Raw genomic sequence first — 15,388 nt, 5'->3', positions numbered from 1 at the left:
ATATCATTGGAACAAAATCGTTCCATTGGAACAAATGGAACAAATTGTTCCATCGAAACAAATATTAGAATTTGTTCAGTTGGATCCAATCTTACTATTGGAACCAAAATTTGTTCCACTAGAATAAATTGTTTCGTTAAAACAAATCCCAGTCGATACATGCGCAATGAATAAAATTGTTCCACTGGTTTCCACTTTGGGCCGATAAAAACGCATGGAGGCCAACACATGCGCAAAGAATCTAATATGGGCCGTTCCAACCGTAGTGGGCCGCTTCTGCGACAGGCCGAATTCCAGTCGCGCGGCGACTGGGACCATTGGCGAGGGAGGCTTCTATGTAGCATGTCGAAGCTGGTTAGCAATATAGCTTTAAAGCCCATTAGACCTAAATTAGAGATTAGGCCCAAATTAGAGATAAAAATCCAGCATTTTAAAAGATTAGATTCAATATTTTCAAAAATATAAATCAACATTTGAAAATAGCAGATTCAACATTTTTATGAAACACAAATTAATATTTTAAAAATAAATACTAACATCAACATTTTTCACGACCTGTTTCAACATTTCAAAAAATGAATTCAACATTTTTCAAAATCTAGATCAACTTTTTCTTCGAAATAGATTCTTCCTCCTCTTCTTCTCCGGCGACGGCGGCGGCGCGCTGGGGGGGGGGGGGGTAGCATGGCGCGCGCCTGAGGAGCAGAAGCAGGCAGCGGCGGCGCACATGCGGCAACCGCGGGGCAGCGCGGCGGCGGGGGAGGCGGGTGGTGCGGGGCAGGGAGCCAGCTGTAACACCCTAATGTAAGTATCCTAATTTTTAATGAATTTATTTTAGCTTAAATAAAATTTCTAAGGTTTTTCTTGATTTACCTTGTATTTAAATTAATACTACAAAGAATAAAAAAAATTATTTTAGGAACAACATGATTGTGCATTCATGCTGGTGCATATGTTTTATTAGAATGAGTGCTCAGGGTTTGGATTCAAAAGTTCATTTGAATTCAAATAGATTTGGGGTTTCAAAAGGATTAGAAAAGAGAAAGGGAAGGAAATGGAAGAGTAAACCTAGATTCCAGCCAGCCCAGCCTAGCCGCCTCCTTTCTTCCCCTTGGGCCGATTTCGCTTCCCATCGGCCGATTTCCCATCTCACCGCATCGGCCGACCCCGTTTTTCCATCGGCCGACTCCCCTGCTTCCATCGGCCGGCTCCGCTCTACATCGGCTCAGCCCGCTTCCATCGGCTAGCCCGAGTCGTGCCTCCTCCCCTCCCTTTCTGGCTCTCTGGCCCCACCCGTCAGCGCCTCCCTCTCCTCTTCTTCTTTCCTCCTCCCCGCGCACCGGCCGTCCGAAATCTCCAGCGAGCCCTAGCGCCGGGCCCGCACACCGAGATCCCCGGCCCGGCCTTTAACTGGCTTCCGCGGACCCCCTGCATCTCATCTCCTATCCCGCAGCCGCCCCAAACCCTAGCGCCGCCGCCTTCCTGCTCCGCCGCACTGCGCTCTCTGCACCACCGTGGGCACGCCGCCCTGCTGCGTCCCAGCCCACGACAACCCCTGCATCTGCTCCATCTCATCGCCTAGAAGCTTCCCGAGCTCGGCAATTGGGCCCTGAGCCTCTGCATCGTCGGGGATTCGCGAAGGAGCCGCCGCCGGTGAGTTGTTCCGCCATCACGGTTGCTCACCGTCGATGCGCCTCGGGTCGTCTTAACCCTCTGGTCACCTCCGCAGGAGCCCCTGGAGCAGGTCTACGCAGGCCAGAGACCCCGACCACCTCTGTTGCAGCCTGTCCGCGAGCGTCGTCGTGCCTCCGCCGCACGGCCATTGTCGACGTCTACCCCGCACCGCAGCTCCAGCCACCACAAGCCCTTGGTGAGCAACACATCTTCCCCCTGGACCTTCAGCGCTAGCCGTCTTGGATCGTAGGCCACCCTAGGCACGGGAACGCGCGCACGCCGGCGAGCTCCGCTGACCCGAGCCGCCCATGCCGTGGCGCGAGCCGTTGCAACCCCCGCAGACCCGTGCCAACCGCCCAGGTGAGTTACGCGTGCCGCGAGCATTCTCCAGGGTCTGATCTCGTCCAAAATGGGGCCCGGAAGGCCAAGATCGGCCATCTCCGGCGAGCTGCCGCCACGGGAGTGGTCTCCGGCGAGCAATCGCCGCCGCTCGGACCCTTGACCCCCCTTCCCTTTGACCCATACCGCCAGATCCCAATCCAACGGTCCTGATTGGAGCATACCGGTTCGGCCTGGTCTTTCTAAAGAGTCCATGGACTCTCCTGGAATCAACCCGTAGTCCATACCTATTCAGAAGGAATTCCAACTAGGTCCTGTTTTTAGCACCGGAGCCCCCTAAGTTCTCTGGAATTTGGGTCCGCAGTCCATCCCTGGTGTTTTTGCGGGTTAAACCCTAGATCTACCCTTTAATTATGTTTAAGTCCCTAGTTTTTGCCCAGGACCTCCCTGAAAGTTCTGATTTCTCGCAGAAAAGCCCTGGACCCTGTTTTAGCTTTAGATTTCGTGTCTTAGCACCGATTTAGATGGTTTTCACGCTCACGCGATCGTTGTAACACGTAGAACAGTTCTACCATAGTTTTGTGTGCTATTTTTATGTAATGTTGTACTGTTTCTTATCTTTTGTCTTTGTTTGCATGTGTGTGTATGTGCTGGACCATGTTTTGGCGTTGCGATCGTGAGTAGACGCTGAGCCTTTGGACGAGTACCAGGAGCCCCTTTCCGCAGAGTAGTTTGAGCAGCAGCAAGAGAACTTTGAGGAAGGCAAGTATAACATGAACATCCTATCACTTTTAAATACAATTTCATACTGTATTTTAATACTGTATACCTATAAGGATTTTCTAGCCACTGTTATCCTTTATATATATACCTTGGGTTGCATTTTGGTTAGTTGTGCTAGGTGCTGCGCTTTCACACATCTTGGTCCTTTTAATTAAATTTGATTAATGGTTATATGTAACTTAATTCTGAGAGTGGCCCTCTGTGCTATGTGCTTGAGTGGCTCACGTCCCCTTAAAATATATTTTTGTTAGAAACTTGGTTTAGGGGGCCAGCACGGTGCTTAGTGCTTGGTTGGCCACTCTCCATAAGAACCGGTTCATAGAGCGACAACCTGGGACAACCGCGCAACCACAAGACTGGAATGGGACGGTCTTGACTTACTAATTAGGTCATTTTGGTTTGGAAGTAACTTACCTGCGGGGCAAGAGGGGTGGTAAGCTTCTATGGCCCTCGCACTATGAGGCTTGGTCTGTGCTGTGTGTCTTGTACCCCCTCGAGGCTTGCTCCATAGTCGCTGATCCAGAATCCTTAGCGGTTACACCTTACCAACGTGTCCTTTGTAACGGTCTCGTAGTGTGCTTGCTAGTCATCTCACCTAAGGAAGTGTGATGGGCAACTAGCGGGGCTCACGACTTGTGGGTAAAGTTGTGCAACCTCTCAAGAGTGTAAAACTGGTATACTAGCCGTGCTCACGGTCATGAGCGGCCCAGATCCTCCGTCTGATTAGTAGGGTTTATCTTGGTGGTTTGGCTTGGATTTCAGTAGACTCATGATTAAATTTGCTTAATTATTATGTAACTTGGGTTATGGTAATTCATCCACTGGTAGTAAATAGCTTTAATAAAATTTGCCAAGATTAAAAGCTAATGCAGTTGAGTCAGCCAACCCTAGAGCCTCATAGTTTGTGTTATATTTGCTGAGTACAAGTTGTGTACTCACACTTGCCTTCTCTACTCTTCTGTTCTCTTTGGGATATCTTCGACTGCTGCTCAGTACCGGGCGATGTGGAGAACTACATCAGCGGACTCGACGACTTCTAGGCGTTTGTCTCCCAGCCGACGTCCCTGTGGCGCCTTGTTCTTCATGTATTTATTTTACGCTTCCGCATTCCTTGAACTGATTCTTGATTCAGTTGTAATAAAGATATTCATTTATAATTTATACGCTTTTATTTCGAGATACGTGTTGTGATATCTTGATGATTCTGTTGTATATATGCTTGACTTGATCCTGGCGCATATATGATTGCTCGATTTATGTTCTTATAAATCGGGTGTGACACCAGCCACGAGCAGCGGCGGAGCAGTGGCCGCCCAGGCGCAGAAATGCATGTAGCGGCAGCGCACGGCGAGGAGGAGGAAGAGGAAAAGGGGGATCAGATGATCTCTAGCTCGTGCACAAATCTTAAAGCATGTGGAAGCCAAATAACTATCCAGCTACCGGAAATCAGATAGGTTTGGCAGATAGTAGGGAGAAGCTAAGTTTTTCAAAAAAAAAGAACCCTTTAGAAAAAGGAAAAAGTCATTTCTACCTCCCGAAACTTTGGGACGAATCCGTGTTTCCTTCCTAGACAATGAAACCGTCCGCCTGGACTCCTCAGACTTGTGATACCGGACATATGATCTTCCTAGCCGATTTCTCTCAGTGGTTTTCCTCTTTTTATTTTATATTTATTTTGGCTGAATCTTTGAAAAATTATAGTAAATTAAAAAATTGTAAAATGGAAAATTCAATTTTGTTGGACTTCACATGAGTAGATCTATGCAATGAACATATGATATGATATTATTTATAAAAAATTATTGTACTTTTAGATATATATATACTTTTCTATAATTAATTCATATCTAAAGTTTTTGTGATCCAATTATGATGAAATCTTTATGGTGGGCTAACCGTTATATGCATGGGCTTTAGTAAAAAATTTTATGCTCATTGAATCATATATACTTGAGCAATTAAATTCCAAGCTATATTAGATACTCTTTGGTTTCTCAAGAATACATGATCCAATGAGCATGAAATTTTACTACAGTTCACACATACAATGATTAACCCACTGTAAAATTTCACTATAATTGGATTATGGAAACTGTAGCTATGAAATAATTACAGAAAAGAATATATCTAAAAGTACAACAAAACTTTTTTACTAAATTATATCATATCATATTATATTTTCACTGCATAGATCTACTCATGCGGAGTCCAGCAAAATTAGATTTTCCATTTTATGGTTTATTTGTGATTTACTATAATTTTTTAAAGATTTAGATAAAATAAATATAAAAGAAAGAAGGAAAACCATTAAGAGAAATCAGTCAGGGAGGTGATGTATCAGGTATATAGGAAGAAAACGTGAATTCGTCCTAAAGTCCACGAGGTAAAACCCTTTTCCCTCGGTGAGCTTCCAAACTTTCTTTACAATGCTTCACAGGCTTTGAGGCCCGCAGATGCATCGCCGGGTTCGTGGCCCAGCCCACTAGCAACTGCAGCCCATGGCCTGATCCAACACACCACAAGGTGCAAGCAAGAGTGCGTGACATTTTCGAACCTCAGAATCCCCAAATCTGCTTTCGAGGAAGAATCCAGAAATCACTAACGCCGAGGCGCCGACTGGATCTGCCGCCGTTCGTGGTGCTCCCCGTCGCCGGAGGCAATGGAGAGTCCCAACTCCGGCATCCCCATCAAGGTCAGCGATCGTTCCCTCCCTCCTACCTTCCCGCAAGCTAGCTCCTCTCGCCTCCGTCTTCACTCAAAAGTTAGATTTAAAAGACTCGCCTTGTTCTCAAAATTTGGGGTTCTTGCGCCGGCGTGCTGTGGGGCGGCGAGCCGACAAGTACGATGAGGAGTAGGGGGCAGTGGGTACCCAGCGAGCCAAGGCACGCTGCCGTCTTGTGGGGTGAGCGGCGCGGTGCCGGGTTCGTCCTCCAGCTCGAGCTAAGGCGATTGGCAAATCGGGAATATCTACGTCTGCAGATGGGTAGTGAAGGGTAATACGTAGTGTATGCAAAGGAAAAATTGGGTAGGAAAATAACATGCATTTATGAAAAGCATGTTCCATATGGCGGTATCGCTCTAGCGTGGTTTAGTATCCATTTTCGCCACTAAAGAGCACGGTTTGTTGCTACTCTGGCAGCTGAGATACTGCGTTGCACTTTTCTGATGTTGGATGTATACTAAAAACTGTATGGGTACACATACTATCCTCGCGTACGCAGGGATTGATGCTATTTATATCAAACAATGCGATGCATATGATATATTTGTGCTCAGTTTCTTCACCTTAGCATTGTGGGTTGAGTTTACAAGTTTGCTTATATCAGCCCTTGCCAATCGCAGGCTGAACAAGATTCTGATGGCTCAGCCCAAAGCACCGCTGATATGACTGCTTTTGTAAGTATTTTCAGCCTTGCGTCTCAGTTTGTTTCTTGGGGTTGTCTTCATTGTAGATCTGAACCATCTTTCCTTTTGTTCGCTAATTGTTTTGTTCCCCCCCCACTGTTTTCAGGTGCAAAATCTTCTGATGCAGATGGTGAGTTCCTAGTTTTGTCTGGTACCGGCCATGGGCATATGATCATTTTTTTTATTATACTGAATCCAAATACTCGTGCAGCAAACCAGGTTCCAAGCTATGTCGGAGAACATCATTTCAAAGAATATCCTTTGAAATCAGTTCCCTTTTGCAATTTTGTTATTTTGGTCTATTCAACTTATTAACACAGAAAGAAGATTGGCATCCCAACTATTTTAGATTCTGCTAATTTAAAACTATCAACAGTATAGCATTTAATGTATTACTCATACAGAAAAACAAAATGAGCATCAAACTGCCATTCTTGCTATAGGTATTATTTGAATATCTTAAAAGGAAGGACTGATTTGGGACTGAAGTTAGGAGTTTTTATTAAAGTTTTAGTGCTGGAATGGTGAATTGTGAGTAACTATAATATAAACTTCTAATCATTAGACGATAACCATTTCATCAACATCTTGAGTACTCTACTTCACCTTGAAGGCTTGAAGAGTATATTAAACACGATTTAAATTTTCAGTGAACAGGTGGAGCCAGGGAGTAGAGGTCCATTTGGTTGTACCATCTTTATTTTAAGTCATCAATATTTACATGACCTGTCTACCTCTGAAAAGTTCAATTTATTGATACTGTCAATGGGGACATCCTAAAATCAGGATTGTCTGCAAATCTTTCTGTCAACTCAATACTTGCTCCGTTTTTTGAAGTCATATATTTAAAAGCGGAGGGAGTAATTGCATTCCTTAACAGATGCTCACTAGATGAGATGGGTATGAGAATAGATGAATTGGAGCAGAGCATCAATGACCTCAAGGCTGAGATGGGCAGCGATGGAGTGACGACACTGTCTAAGACAAAAGATGAAGGGTCAAAACCTGCAGACAGTTCTGCATGAACGCAGGACAGCAGAAGCAGATGATTCGTATCATACACCAATGCTGTATTGGTATCTTAGGCATTCGTCACTAACAAATATCTGTTATGAGGTCTCATATGAGAGAAGGTTGTTACTGATGTGATATTTCTGATGCTTTGTCGGTTTGCTATGATTTTTCTGTAAACTGTACTCATCTTCGTTCTCTGTGGACCTGTTGGTGCTTATGTACAAAGCATGTGCATGCATGCCATGTCAGCTGCTAGAACGCTAGTAAAGATTTATTTAGCTTCTGGTGTTTGTGACAAGTATCTGGGGAGGTTCCTGCTTTTTTCCCCTCTGTGTGACATCAGATCAATACTAATAAAATATTTAATTTTTGTACCTCAGAGCATCCAAGTATGAAAACTTCAACTTCACAGGTATGTTTTACGCCACTTTATTTTTTTGTAATAGTTTTAGGAAGAACTGCAATAATCCAAAGTTAGTTATCCTCTTTTCATTTTTGCTAGCAGTTTAGCTCATTTTGAAGTTTTGCATTTAAATGTGATCCCGTGCATCTAGAGCGACTATTCCGTTTGATTTTTGACAAGGAATCAAACCAATAACATGGTATTTCGCCAAGCAGCTCAGCAAAACCGTATGAGTAGACAAACACAAAGCTTCACCCGTTAACTCTAATGGCATGTTTATGCTGTGAAGTGTGAACTACAAACAAGAATGCAACAACACTCCTCTAGGTAAAATAGACTGGATCGATCACAGAAATAGAGCTGGAAACCTTTGAGCTGGTGGTGGTTCTATCTTGCGTTTGAGCAGCTGTGTGTACCCGTTTGCCCACGGCGCCTACATGACAATCCTCCTATAAATCTACCATCCATGTCAACACATGATTCCAATATATCTGGTCTAGATTCCAATGATCGTGTAAAAGATGATGTGCTTCTACCCATGGGTATCAACGCTAGCCACATCAGCCTGTAGTTGGTAAGCACTCCAGAGCATGAGAGCAAGTCCAGCATCATGGATGCTACCAGTGCCATCTGTAGAAAACTTGTTACTAATCGTTAATAGGTGCTCACAATTGCCATAAATTTTTCCACTACAACTGGCAATCGAAGCTTCACTAACAACAAGGTGGGATGGAACCTCCTGTGGAGAATCAAGGGCTAGTTTTTTTTTTCTGACTTTGGTTCCCTGTTGTTTCTGTCAGTTCCGAGTCTTTCATTTTGTTTAATAGCTTAAGTGCTGCAGGGTCGTGCAGTTCTAATAAGTTGTAAGCTCTCGGTTCACGTTTGCTATTACCGGATTTATTTCCTTAATCTAAAAAAACTCGACGCAAATCTATCCTGGTGATTCTAGTTACCAAATTGTATCCTCATTGCTTCAATTGAGTGTTGGATTAAAGTACTTCCCTTGAGCTTGTGTAAATTTGGTGACTGGGCTATTGGTGTGGTAACAAGTGTGTTTGCAAACAGTGGTGCATAGCCATTGCAAACACAAGCCTGCAACTCAACGATGATGTACGGACTGACTGACTGTACACTTTAGTAAAAAGGCACTCGATTCCTTTTGCTTTTATCAAACCAACGAGATGCAGTCGTACTGGTACGAAGTTGATTAGGCACTGTCATATGTGAGGACACTGCATGTCGTTCACATGCTCACACCGACCAACTGATCATTCGTGTGCAATTGTTTGTACGACGTTGTTATAGCCATGCATCCTGAACATCTTGCTAGAAATAAAATTATTACTCATAATCTTCTTCTTCACATATCTTTTGGAATTTGGATATTGGCAGTTTAGGCAATTAAGCACGCTGCACGCCAATAATATGTGCTGGAATTTGGGCTTAATATTGGGCTTGGTCTATTAGAAAATTCAGAAATTCCTAATAAATCTTAAAGATCCATGTATGCATGAGAAAATGGTGTAAACTTGAGTTCCAGTGGGATGACACGTATAAATATAGAGATTGTCTCCACTTCTCTAAGCTATATGATGCGAGGAGAAAGAAAACACTACACACGCCGCCGCCACATGGGCTAGCCGCATTCATCGTCTCCAGCTGCTCTAGTCAACTCTCCAATTACTTATCACGATTTATTTCTTACGGAATTTAATACTATGATTGTCTAATTATTTAACAATATGCCCATAACGTTATTTTGTTGTTTTCAATAGCTATATGTCGGAGGAATTCTCCAGCCGGGTGGCGGAAAGCACCCGCCTAATCCTAGTTAAGGATGGGTTTGGAGGAGACTTAGGAGCGCTCGATCGGTGGACAGATGAACACAGGAGGGACACGAGGATTTTAGAGTGGTTCGGGCCGCCGGAGCGTAATACCCTACGTCCACTATGGTATTGAATTGACTGTGAGAGCCTTGGGTAGAACTTAGCCTGGACTTGTGCTTGTGTATCTGAACCCTTTTGTTCTAACGAGTGCACTCTCCCTTTTATAGTCCAAGGGGAGTGCTTACACTGAGCGGGGCCCCGACAGGTGGGCCCGGCCAACAGGAGCTGTTCTATGAGAGGTATGGAGGTCATCTCCTCGAGCTCCTCTCCGTAGTCTTCTCGATCGAGAAGTTGATGTGCGTATCTTTAGCCAGGATATGGCCGTGTACAGCCTTGTCTTGTACAATGTCCGGCGTCAGCATTGCATAACAGTGAAGCTGTGCTGTCACTGTTAGGATGGGACCTCCCGTCAGGCGGTGAAGCAGCGCTAACCCGTTGCATGTGCACTGTTACAGCGCACGCCTTGGCTTTGCCTATTACAGACCATCATCACGCGCGCAGCGCCGTGACGGGACTGTACACAATCCGTGCACTGTGCACGGTGATACGACGCGCCGCCTTCAGATTAGGCAGGCTTACCGTGGTGTCAGCTTACCTGCCCCGCGTGTCAGTGGCAGGCCGCTCTTTTTTGACTTGGGCGCGCCCGGTCCAACTACCGCATTAAATGCTGGCAGGTGGGCTGGTGACCCGCGAAGGGCCTCCAGCCGCAGGCACGCGGCAGGGCCAGTCCCGCTCCCTCTGCGGGGCGGCACGTGGCGGCACCGGACCCCTTCCCGGGGGAAGGGGAGTCCGGGCCCTCCGAGTCCGGTTGAGGGAGCCTGGCCCGTGATGTTCCGGTCATCACACGTAGCGGCCTCGGACCCCCTGGGGAGTCCGGGGCCGCGGGGGCAACCCGAAAGCCTTCCTGCCCTCCTGGATGCACAGGGGCCCCGGACCTCCCAGAGCTCGGGGAGGGTCCGGAGACCGTAGTCCCAGCTGTCAGGCCCGGATCGCATGCCACGTCACCCAGAAGAGGAGGAGGTTATGGATTACGAGACGCCAAGGGTCTGGACACCCTAGCAGGAGGTACCCCTGTCTGTATGTACCGACAGAGGCCCCCGGACCCGCCTGGGGTGAGGGATGAACCCGCAGGCGGGGCCAAGTCCCAGCTTCGCGCCGGGTGGACAGCTTGCTCCCGCCGGGTAAGGGCATGAATGTCCTTTCGCCCACAGCGGGATCCCCGAGGGGCCCGTCCTCCGCGCGCACCGTGCGTGTCAGACGGTTCAGATTCTTGTCTTATTCGAGCCCGTCGCGCGGCTCGGGCGGTTCGGATTCTGCCTTTTCGTCGATCCTCCAGCACCCACGCCGATGACTGGTAGGCCCGAGCCCACTGGTTATAGAGTGTGAGAGGAGGGGAAGCTGGTGCTGGCAACCGTTCGACTTCTCTCGGTCGCCGCGGGACGCAAGAGAGGAACAGCTTTTTGCATAAAAGGTATGCGCCGAGGGGAACGGCTACCTTTTCGCTTTTGCCAACAACAGACGCCGTAGCGCCCCTTCGTCTCCGCATCCCTTCTCGTGATCGGTTTCCTTGCGCTCGGCTCCCTTCTCTTCCCTCCTCTTTTGCAATCCACTCCCAACAATCACCATGGCTTCGCTTCCTTTCCCGCGCCGCTTCCAGAGCCAGGATCAGTTGGACGCGGTGCGGCGCCTTCTGGGGTGGACCGCGACGGCGTACGCCGGGAAGGTCAGGGCCGGCAAGATTCCCCTCCGCGACCTTGCCGCGGGGGAGTTTGTCCTTTTCAATTCGTACATTATGTGCGGGTTGGTTCCTCCGATCTCCTCCTTCTTCCTCCTGCTCCTGGAGGAGTTCGGCCTCCAACTTCATCATCTCACCCCCCACTCCGTCCTCCTCGTGGCGGTCTTTGCCCACCTTATGGAGATGTTCGTGGGGGTGCGCCCCTGCACCACCATCTTCAAACATTTCTACTCCCTGGTTGGGACCGGGAAGAAGCGCGGCGAGATTGGCGCTTATTACTTCCAGCTCCGGCACGAGATGGCGGGCTCCTACATCGCTGCCTTCTCCAGCTCCAAGTGGGAGGACTGGCGTGAAGGCTGGGTCATTGTGGTAACCGACCCCCACGACCGCCTGGAACTGCTGGCAGAGGGCCCCCAAAGCGACCGGAGCACCTGGAAGGCCAGGCCAACAATACCATCGGAGTTCGACCCAGTGCTGTACCGGATCAAGAAGCTGGCAAGGGGCGGCCTGACTTCCATGATGGTGCTGGGCGACTTTCTGAAGCGGCGGATCGCCCCCCTGCAGCAGCGGTCCCGGATGGCCTACGTGTACACGGGGCTAAATGACTGCTGCAGGATCGCGCGCGGGCCCGGCGGCGACTTCACCAGGGCGGAGCTGGAGGCGGCGGTCCGGGCGATGACCGGTGAGGTGTTCGTTCCCGAGTCCCTGGTCCTCCCGAGCGGGGTGAAGGCCCTGTGCGAGGACCAGGCACTGCGGTCATCGGTCCTAGCGTCGATGCCGACCCTGGACGAGGGCGGCCTGGCGGTCCGGCAACTGGGGGGCGACCCCAACCGCGGGCTTCAGATCCCTGGCGCCACGCCGGACCGCCAGCAACGCACCAACGATGGTTCCGGGGGGCCGGGACCCAGAGGTCCGGCCCCCGCGGGAAAGGAAAGGAGAAGGTGTCGGTGCCAGAGCACCGGCAGAAGGACAACGCGGGTGCTGCCCCGGCAGAAGGACGCGGAGAGGCTCAAGGGCCGGCACCCGCGCGGAGCAGCCAAGCCGAGGGGAGCAAATCCCGGAGGCTTCAGCGAGGCGATGGCTCCTTGGTCGGGGAGCCGGCGCCCAAGCGCCAGAAGACGGCGGGGGTGGAGGAGCGGAGCGGAGCTGCACCACCTCCACCACAACACCGGCCTCCCCCGAGACAACAGACTCCTCCGCCACCACCACCAGAACGGCGGCCAGCGACACCACCACCACCATCTGAGGTCAGGCCACAGTCCCCATCGCCGCCGCCAGGAGGCTCAATGGCCGGGGACGCCCCCCAAAGGTCCGGGGGGTCCTCGGCAGGGAGGAAGGTCCCCCCACCCGCCCGGGGCAGATGGGAGTTGTGCGACTTCCCGTAAGTAGTTTTGTCAAGGTTTTTCATTTCCTTTCTTGGCTTCTGGTCCTTAACCATACAGGTGATACGACAGGCCGCAATCTTCAGACGCACCAACTGGGGGATCTGGCCCCCAGCCAGCGTCGGGACCCTCGGCGCCGTCCCCAGCAGGTCTCCTACCAGAGACAGCTCCAGAAATCCCCGGACCCATGGGCCCGGAGCCGGAGGCCACCACACCGCCGCGACCCGAAGCTGCCCCCCAGGAGGAGGGCACCAGGCCCGCTGCGACGACCGAGGCATCGGCAACAGATCCGGGTGTCGAGGTCGGGCCCTCTCCAGCTGAGCTAGAAGCAGAGGGGACCGCTGCCACGGCGGAGGCTGCAGCGCCAGGGGCAGCGTAGGTGGTGGAGGTCGCGGCACCGGAGGCAGCGGAGGTGGCTGCACCGAGGGCGACAGAGGCGTCGGCACCGGAGGCAGCAGAGACAGCGGCACCGGAGGTCGTCGAAGTTGCCAGCAGCGCCGCCCCACCGGCAGAGGAGGAGGAACCGGAGGTGGTGCTGGGAAGGCGCCTCCTCCCAAGTACAGCGGAGATCCCTCTTCCCCGACTCATAGCCAAATGCTACCAAGCTCAGCAGGAGCTAGAGGCCGGCATGCGCTGGGAGTGGGAGAAGCTGGAGGCAGAACGCCACCGACTCTCCGACTGGGAGGTTCGCCTAGGCGACCGCATCAACTCCGTTTCTGCCCGCTACGCCGAGGAGCGCGCCAAGCTCGTGCTGGGGCGCGAGCTTCTGCAGGAGGAGCTGGAGCAAGCTCGCGTCCGGGAGGCGGCGGCGCTCCAACGGGAGAAAGAGGCCAGGCGGCGGGAAACGGAAGCCCTTGAGGGGCTGATCGCCGTGGAGGAGATGAAGGTGGCGTTAGCAGACAGGGAGCGGGTCGCCCGGGAGCTGGCGGCCCAGGCCAGGAAGGCGTCAGCAGCGGTCGAGGCGGAAAAGTCCGCCCTCGCAGATTTGGCGGCGGCAGCAGCAAAGAAAGAAGAATGGCTGGCCGCCCGTGAAGCAGAGGAGGTGGCCCGGCTCCAGGAGCTCCAGAAACGGGAGGAGGCCGTGGAGGAGGAGCTGGCAGCCGGGAACCGAAGGCTCCAGGAATGCGAGGCTGCGCTCCAGGAGAGGGAGGCCAAGGTGGAGGGGCTCCTAGCAGAGCAGCGCGCCGGCTCCGGCCGGTTAACAAGATGGGTCGGTACGGTGAACCCTCTGCTAGTGGCACTCGGAGCCAACCCCATCTGGGTACCGGAGGCTCCTTCGCCATTTGGCGCCGCACTCCAACTGCTGGACTCCACCGCCAGGCGGCTACAGGACGCGGAGGCCGGGATGCAGGACCTCCTGGAGACAGAGGGGCAAATAGTTGCTCGGGGGATGGCTGAGTACATCCTCACCAGCTTCCGGAGCCATGACCCCTCCATCCAGCTGACTCCTGTCTTGGTCGGACCCCTCCGGGCGACCGCAGCCGCCGTGCGAGAAGGGGTCCAGGAGGCGGTGGACATGGTCGCGGCCCGCCTCCGGCGTCGTCCCGAACCTGCAGAGAGCGGAGACACCTCCAGCCAGCCAGGACAATAGGGCCATCTGCTTTGTTATCAATTTTTGTAACATATCTTTTGTTATTGTAAAAATAACTTCGTAATACTGTTTATGTTATCAGCAATGCATTAAGTGTTTCAAGTATTTCGTACAAAAAACTTAGCTGATTTCCCGGTTATCAATCTACAAAGTGCTCTTGGGCACACCGAGGCTGCTTTCCTGATTGTCGATCTGCAAAGTGCTGTTGGGCACACCGAGATCCCGTGGCCCCCTGGGAGGTAGTCGCGATAGGTCGGGACTAGCTGCCATAAAACCGAGGTCCTGCACATGACTTAGGATCGACGTTTAGTAGACATCCCCACGGGTTCTCAGTCTGGCCAGCGAAGGCCTCCTAAGTTGCGTAGCAAGCCAGAGCACTAGGACCTACGTTCGGGGATTAAAAAGGGGTCCCGGCCCCCGGGTCCACGGTTCAAGGTACGACGATACCCACCCTAGGGGGGCAGAGTGTGTAAGCTTAGGGTACGGAACCAGGCTAAGCGGCTAGACAACCCTGGACCCCAGCAAAGGGCGAGCACGTCCCCCTGAAGCCAGTTCCCAGGAGTCCGGTCCTTTCTCTCCTGCGAAACAGAGGTCCGAGGCAGAGACGTAGCGTAGCAACTCAAGGGAGGCTTTAGGCACAACACAGACGTGAAGAACACGTGGGATGTTAGCGTAACAAGAAGTGAAAAAATATAGAATCGCATAGACTTCAAGGACGCATTTGAGAACAAATTTTCCCTTAATGAATTGGTACAGAAGAGTTGTGCGATGTACGCCAGGGGCCGGGTTTACGAGGGCGGACCTCTACCGCCCTGGTCCGCACGGCAATGCTACCAATTACAAAGGAAAATTTTCCTCTTAACCAGGTCCTAGGGATAGAACTTACGGAGGTGCTCAATGTTCCATGGATTGGGTAGTTGCATTCCATCCTCCGCAGCCAGGCGAACAGATCCGAGTCGGCACACCTTTGTCACCTTGAAGGGCCCCTCCCAGCTGGGGGAGAGCTTGTGCATGCCCTCCCGGTTCAGGATTCGCCTTAGGACTAGGTCCCCGACCCGGAGCTCCCTACTTCGCACGAACCGTTGGTGGTAGCGCCGGAGCGCTTGGTTGTACCGTGCGTTTCGGACCGCTGCTCGCCATCTGCGCTCGTCGACGAGGTCCACGTCTTGGCGACGC

The 15,388-nt window shown here is 51.2% G+C and overlaps 1 protein-coding gene across 1 annotated transcript; it reads left to right on the top strand.

The window, feature by feature from the left end:
• Positions 1-5,331: 5,331 nt before the first annotated feature.
• On the top strand, positions 5,332-7,516 carry LOC112889446 (heat shock factor-binding protein). The gene is made up of 5 exons (XM_025956091.1): positions 5,332-5,488; positions 6,139-6,192; positions 6,308-6,331; positions 6,413-6,455; positions 7,090-7,516. Exons 1-5 carry the CDS (start codon positions 5,456-5,458, stop codon positions 7,224-7,226), a joined length of 291 nt encoding a protein of 96 aa, XP_025811876.1. The 5' UTR covers positions 5,332-5,455; the 3' UTR covers positions 7,227-7,516.
• Positions 7,517-15,388: the final 7,872 nt, after the last annotated feature.

This window comes from Panicum hallii, chromosome 4, assembly GCF_002211085.1.
Source record: "Panicum hallii strain FIL2 chromosome 4, PHallii_v3.1, whole genome shotgun sequence".
Classification (NCBI taxonomy): Eukaryota; Viridiplantae; Streptophyta; class Magnoliopsida; order Poales; family Poaceae; genus Panicum; species Panicum hallii.
Note: the sequence above shows the minus strand (reverse complement) of the source record. Positions and strands in the feature narration are given on the sequence as shown.

Coding starts and splice junctions, on each gene's coding strand:
- LOC112889446 (XM_025956091.1), top strand. CDS start 5,456: ATGGAGAGTCCCAACTCCGGCATCCCCATCAAG. Junction 6,193..6,307: donor CCGCTGATATGACTGCTTTT/GTAAGTATTTTC, acceptor CACTGTTTTCAG/GTGCAAAATCTTCTGATGCA. Junction 6,332..6,412: donor AAAATCTTCTGATGCAGATG/GTGAGTTCCTAG, acceptor ATACTCGTGCAG/CAAACCAGGTTCCAAGCTAT.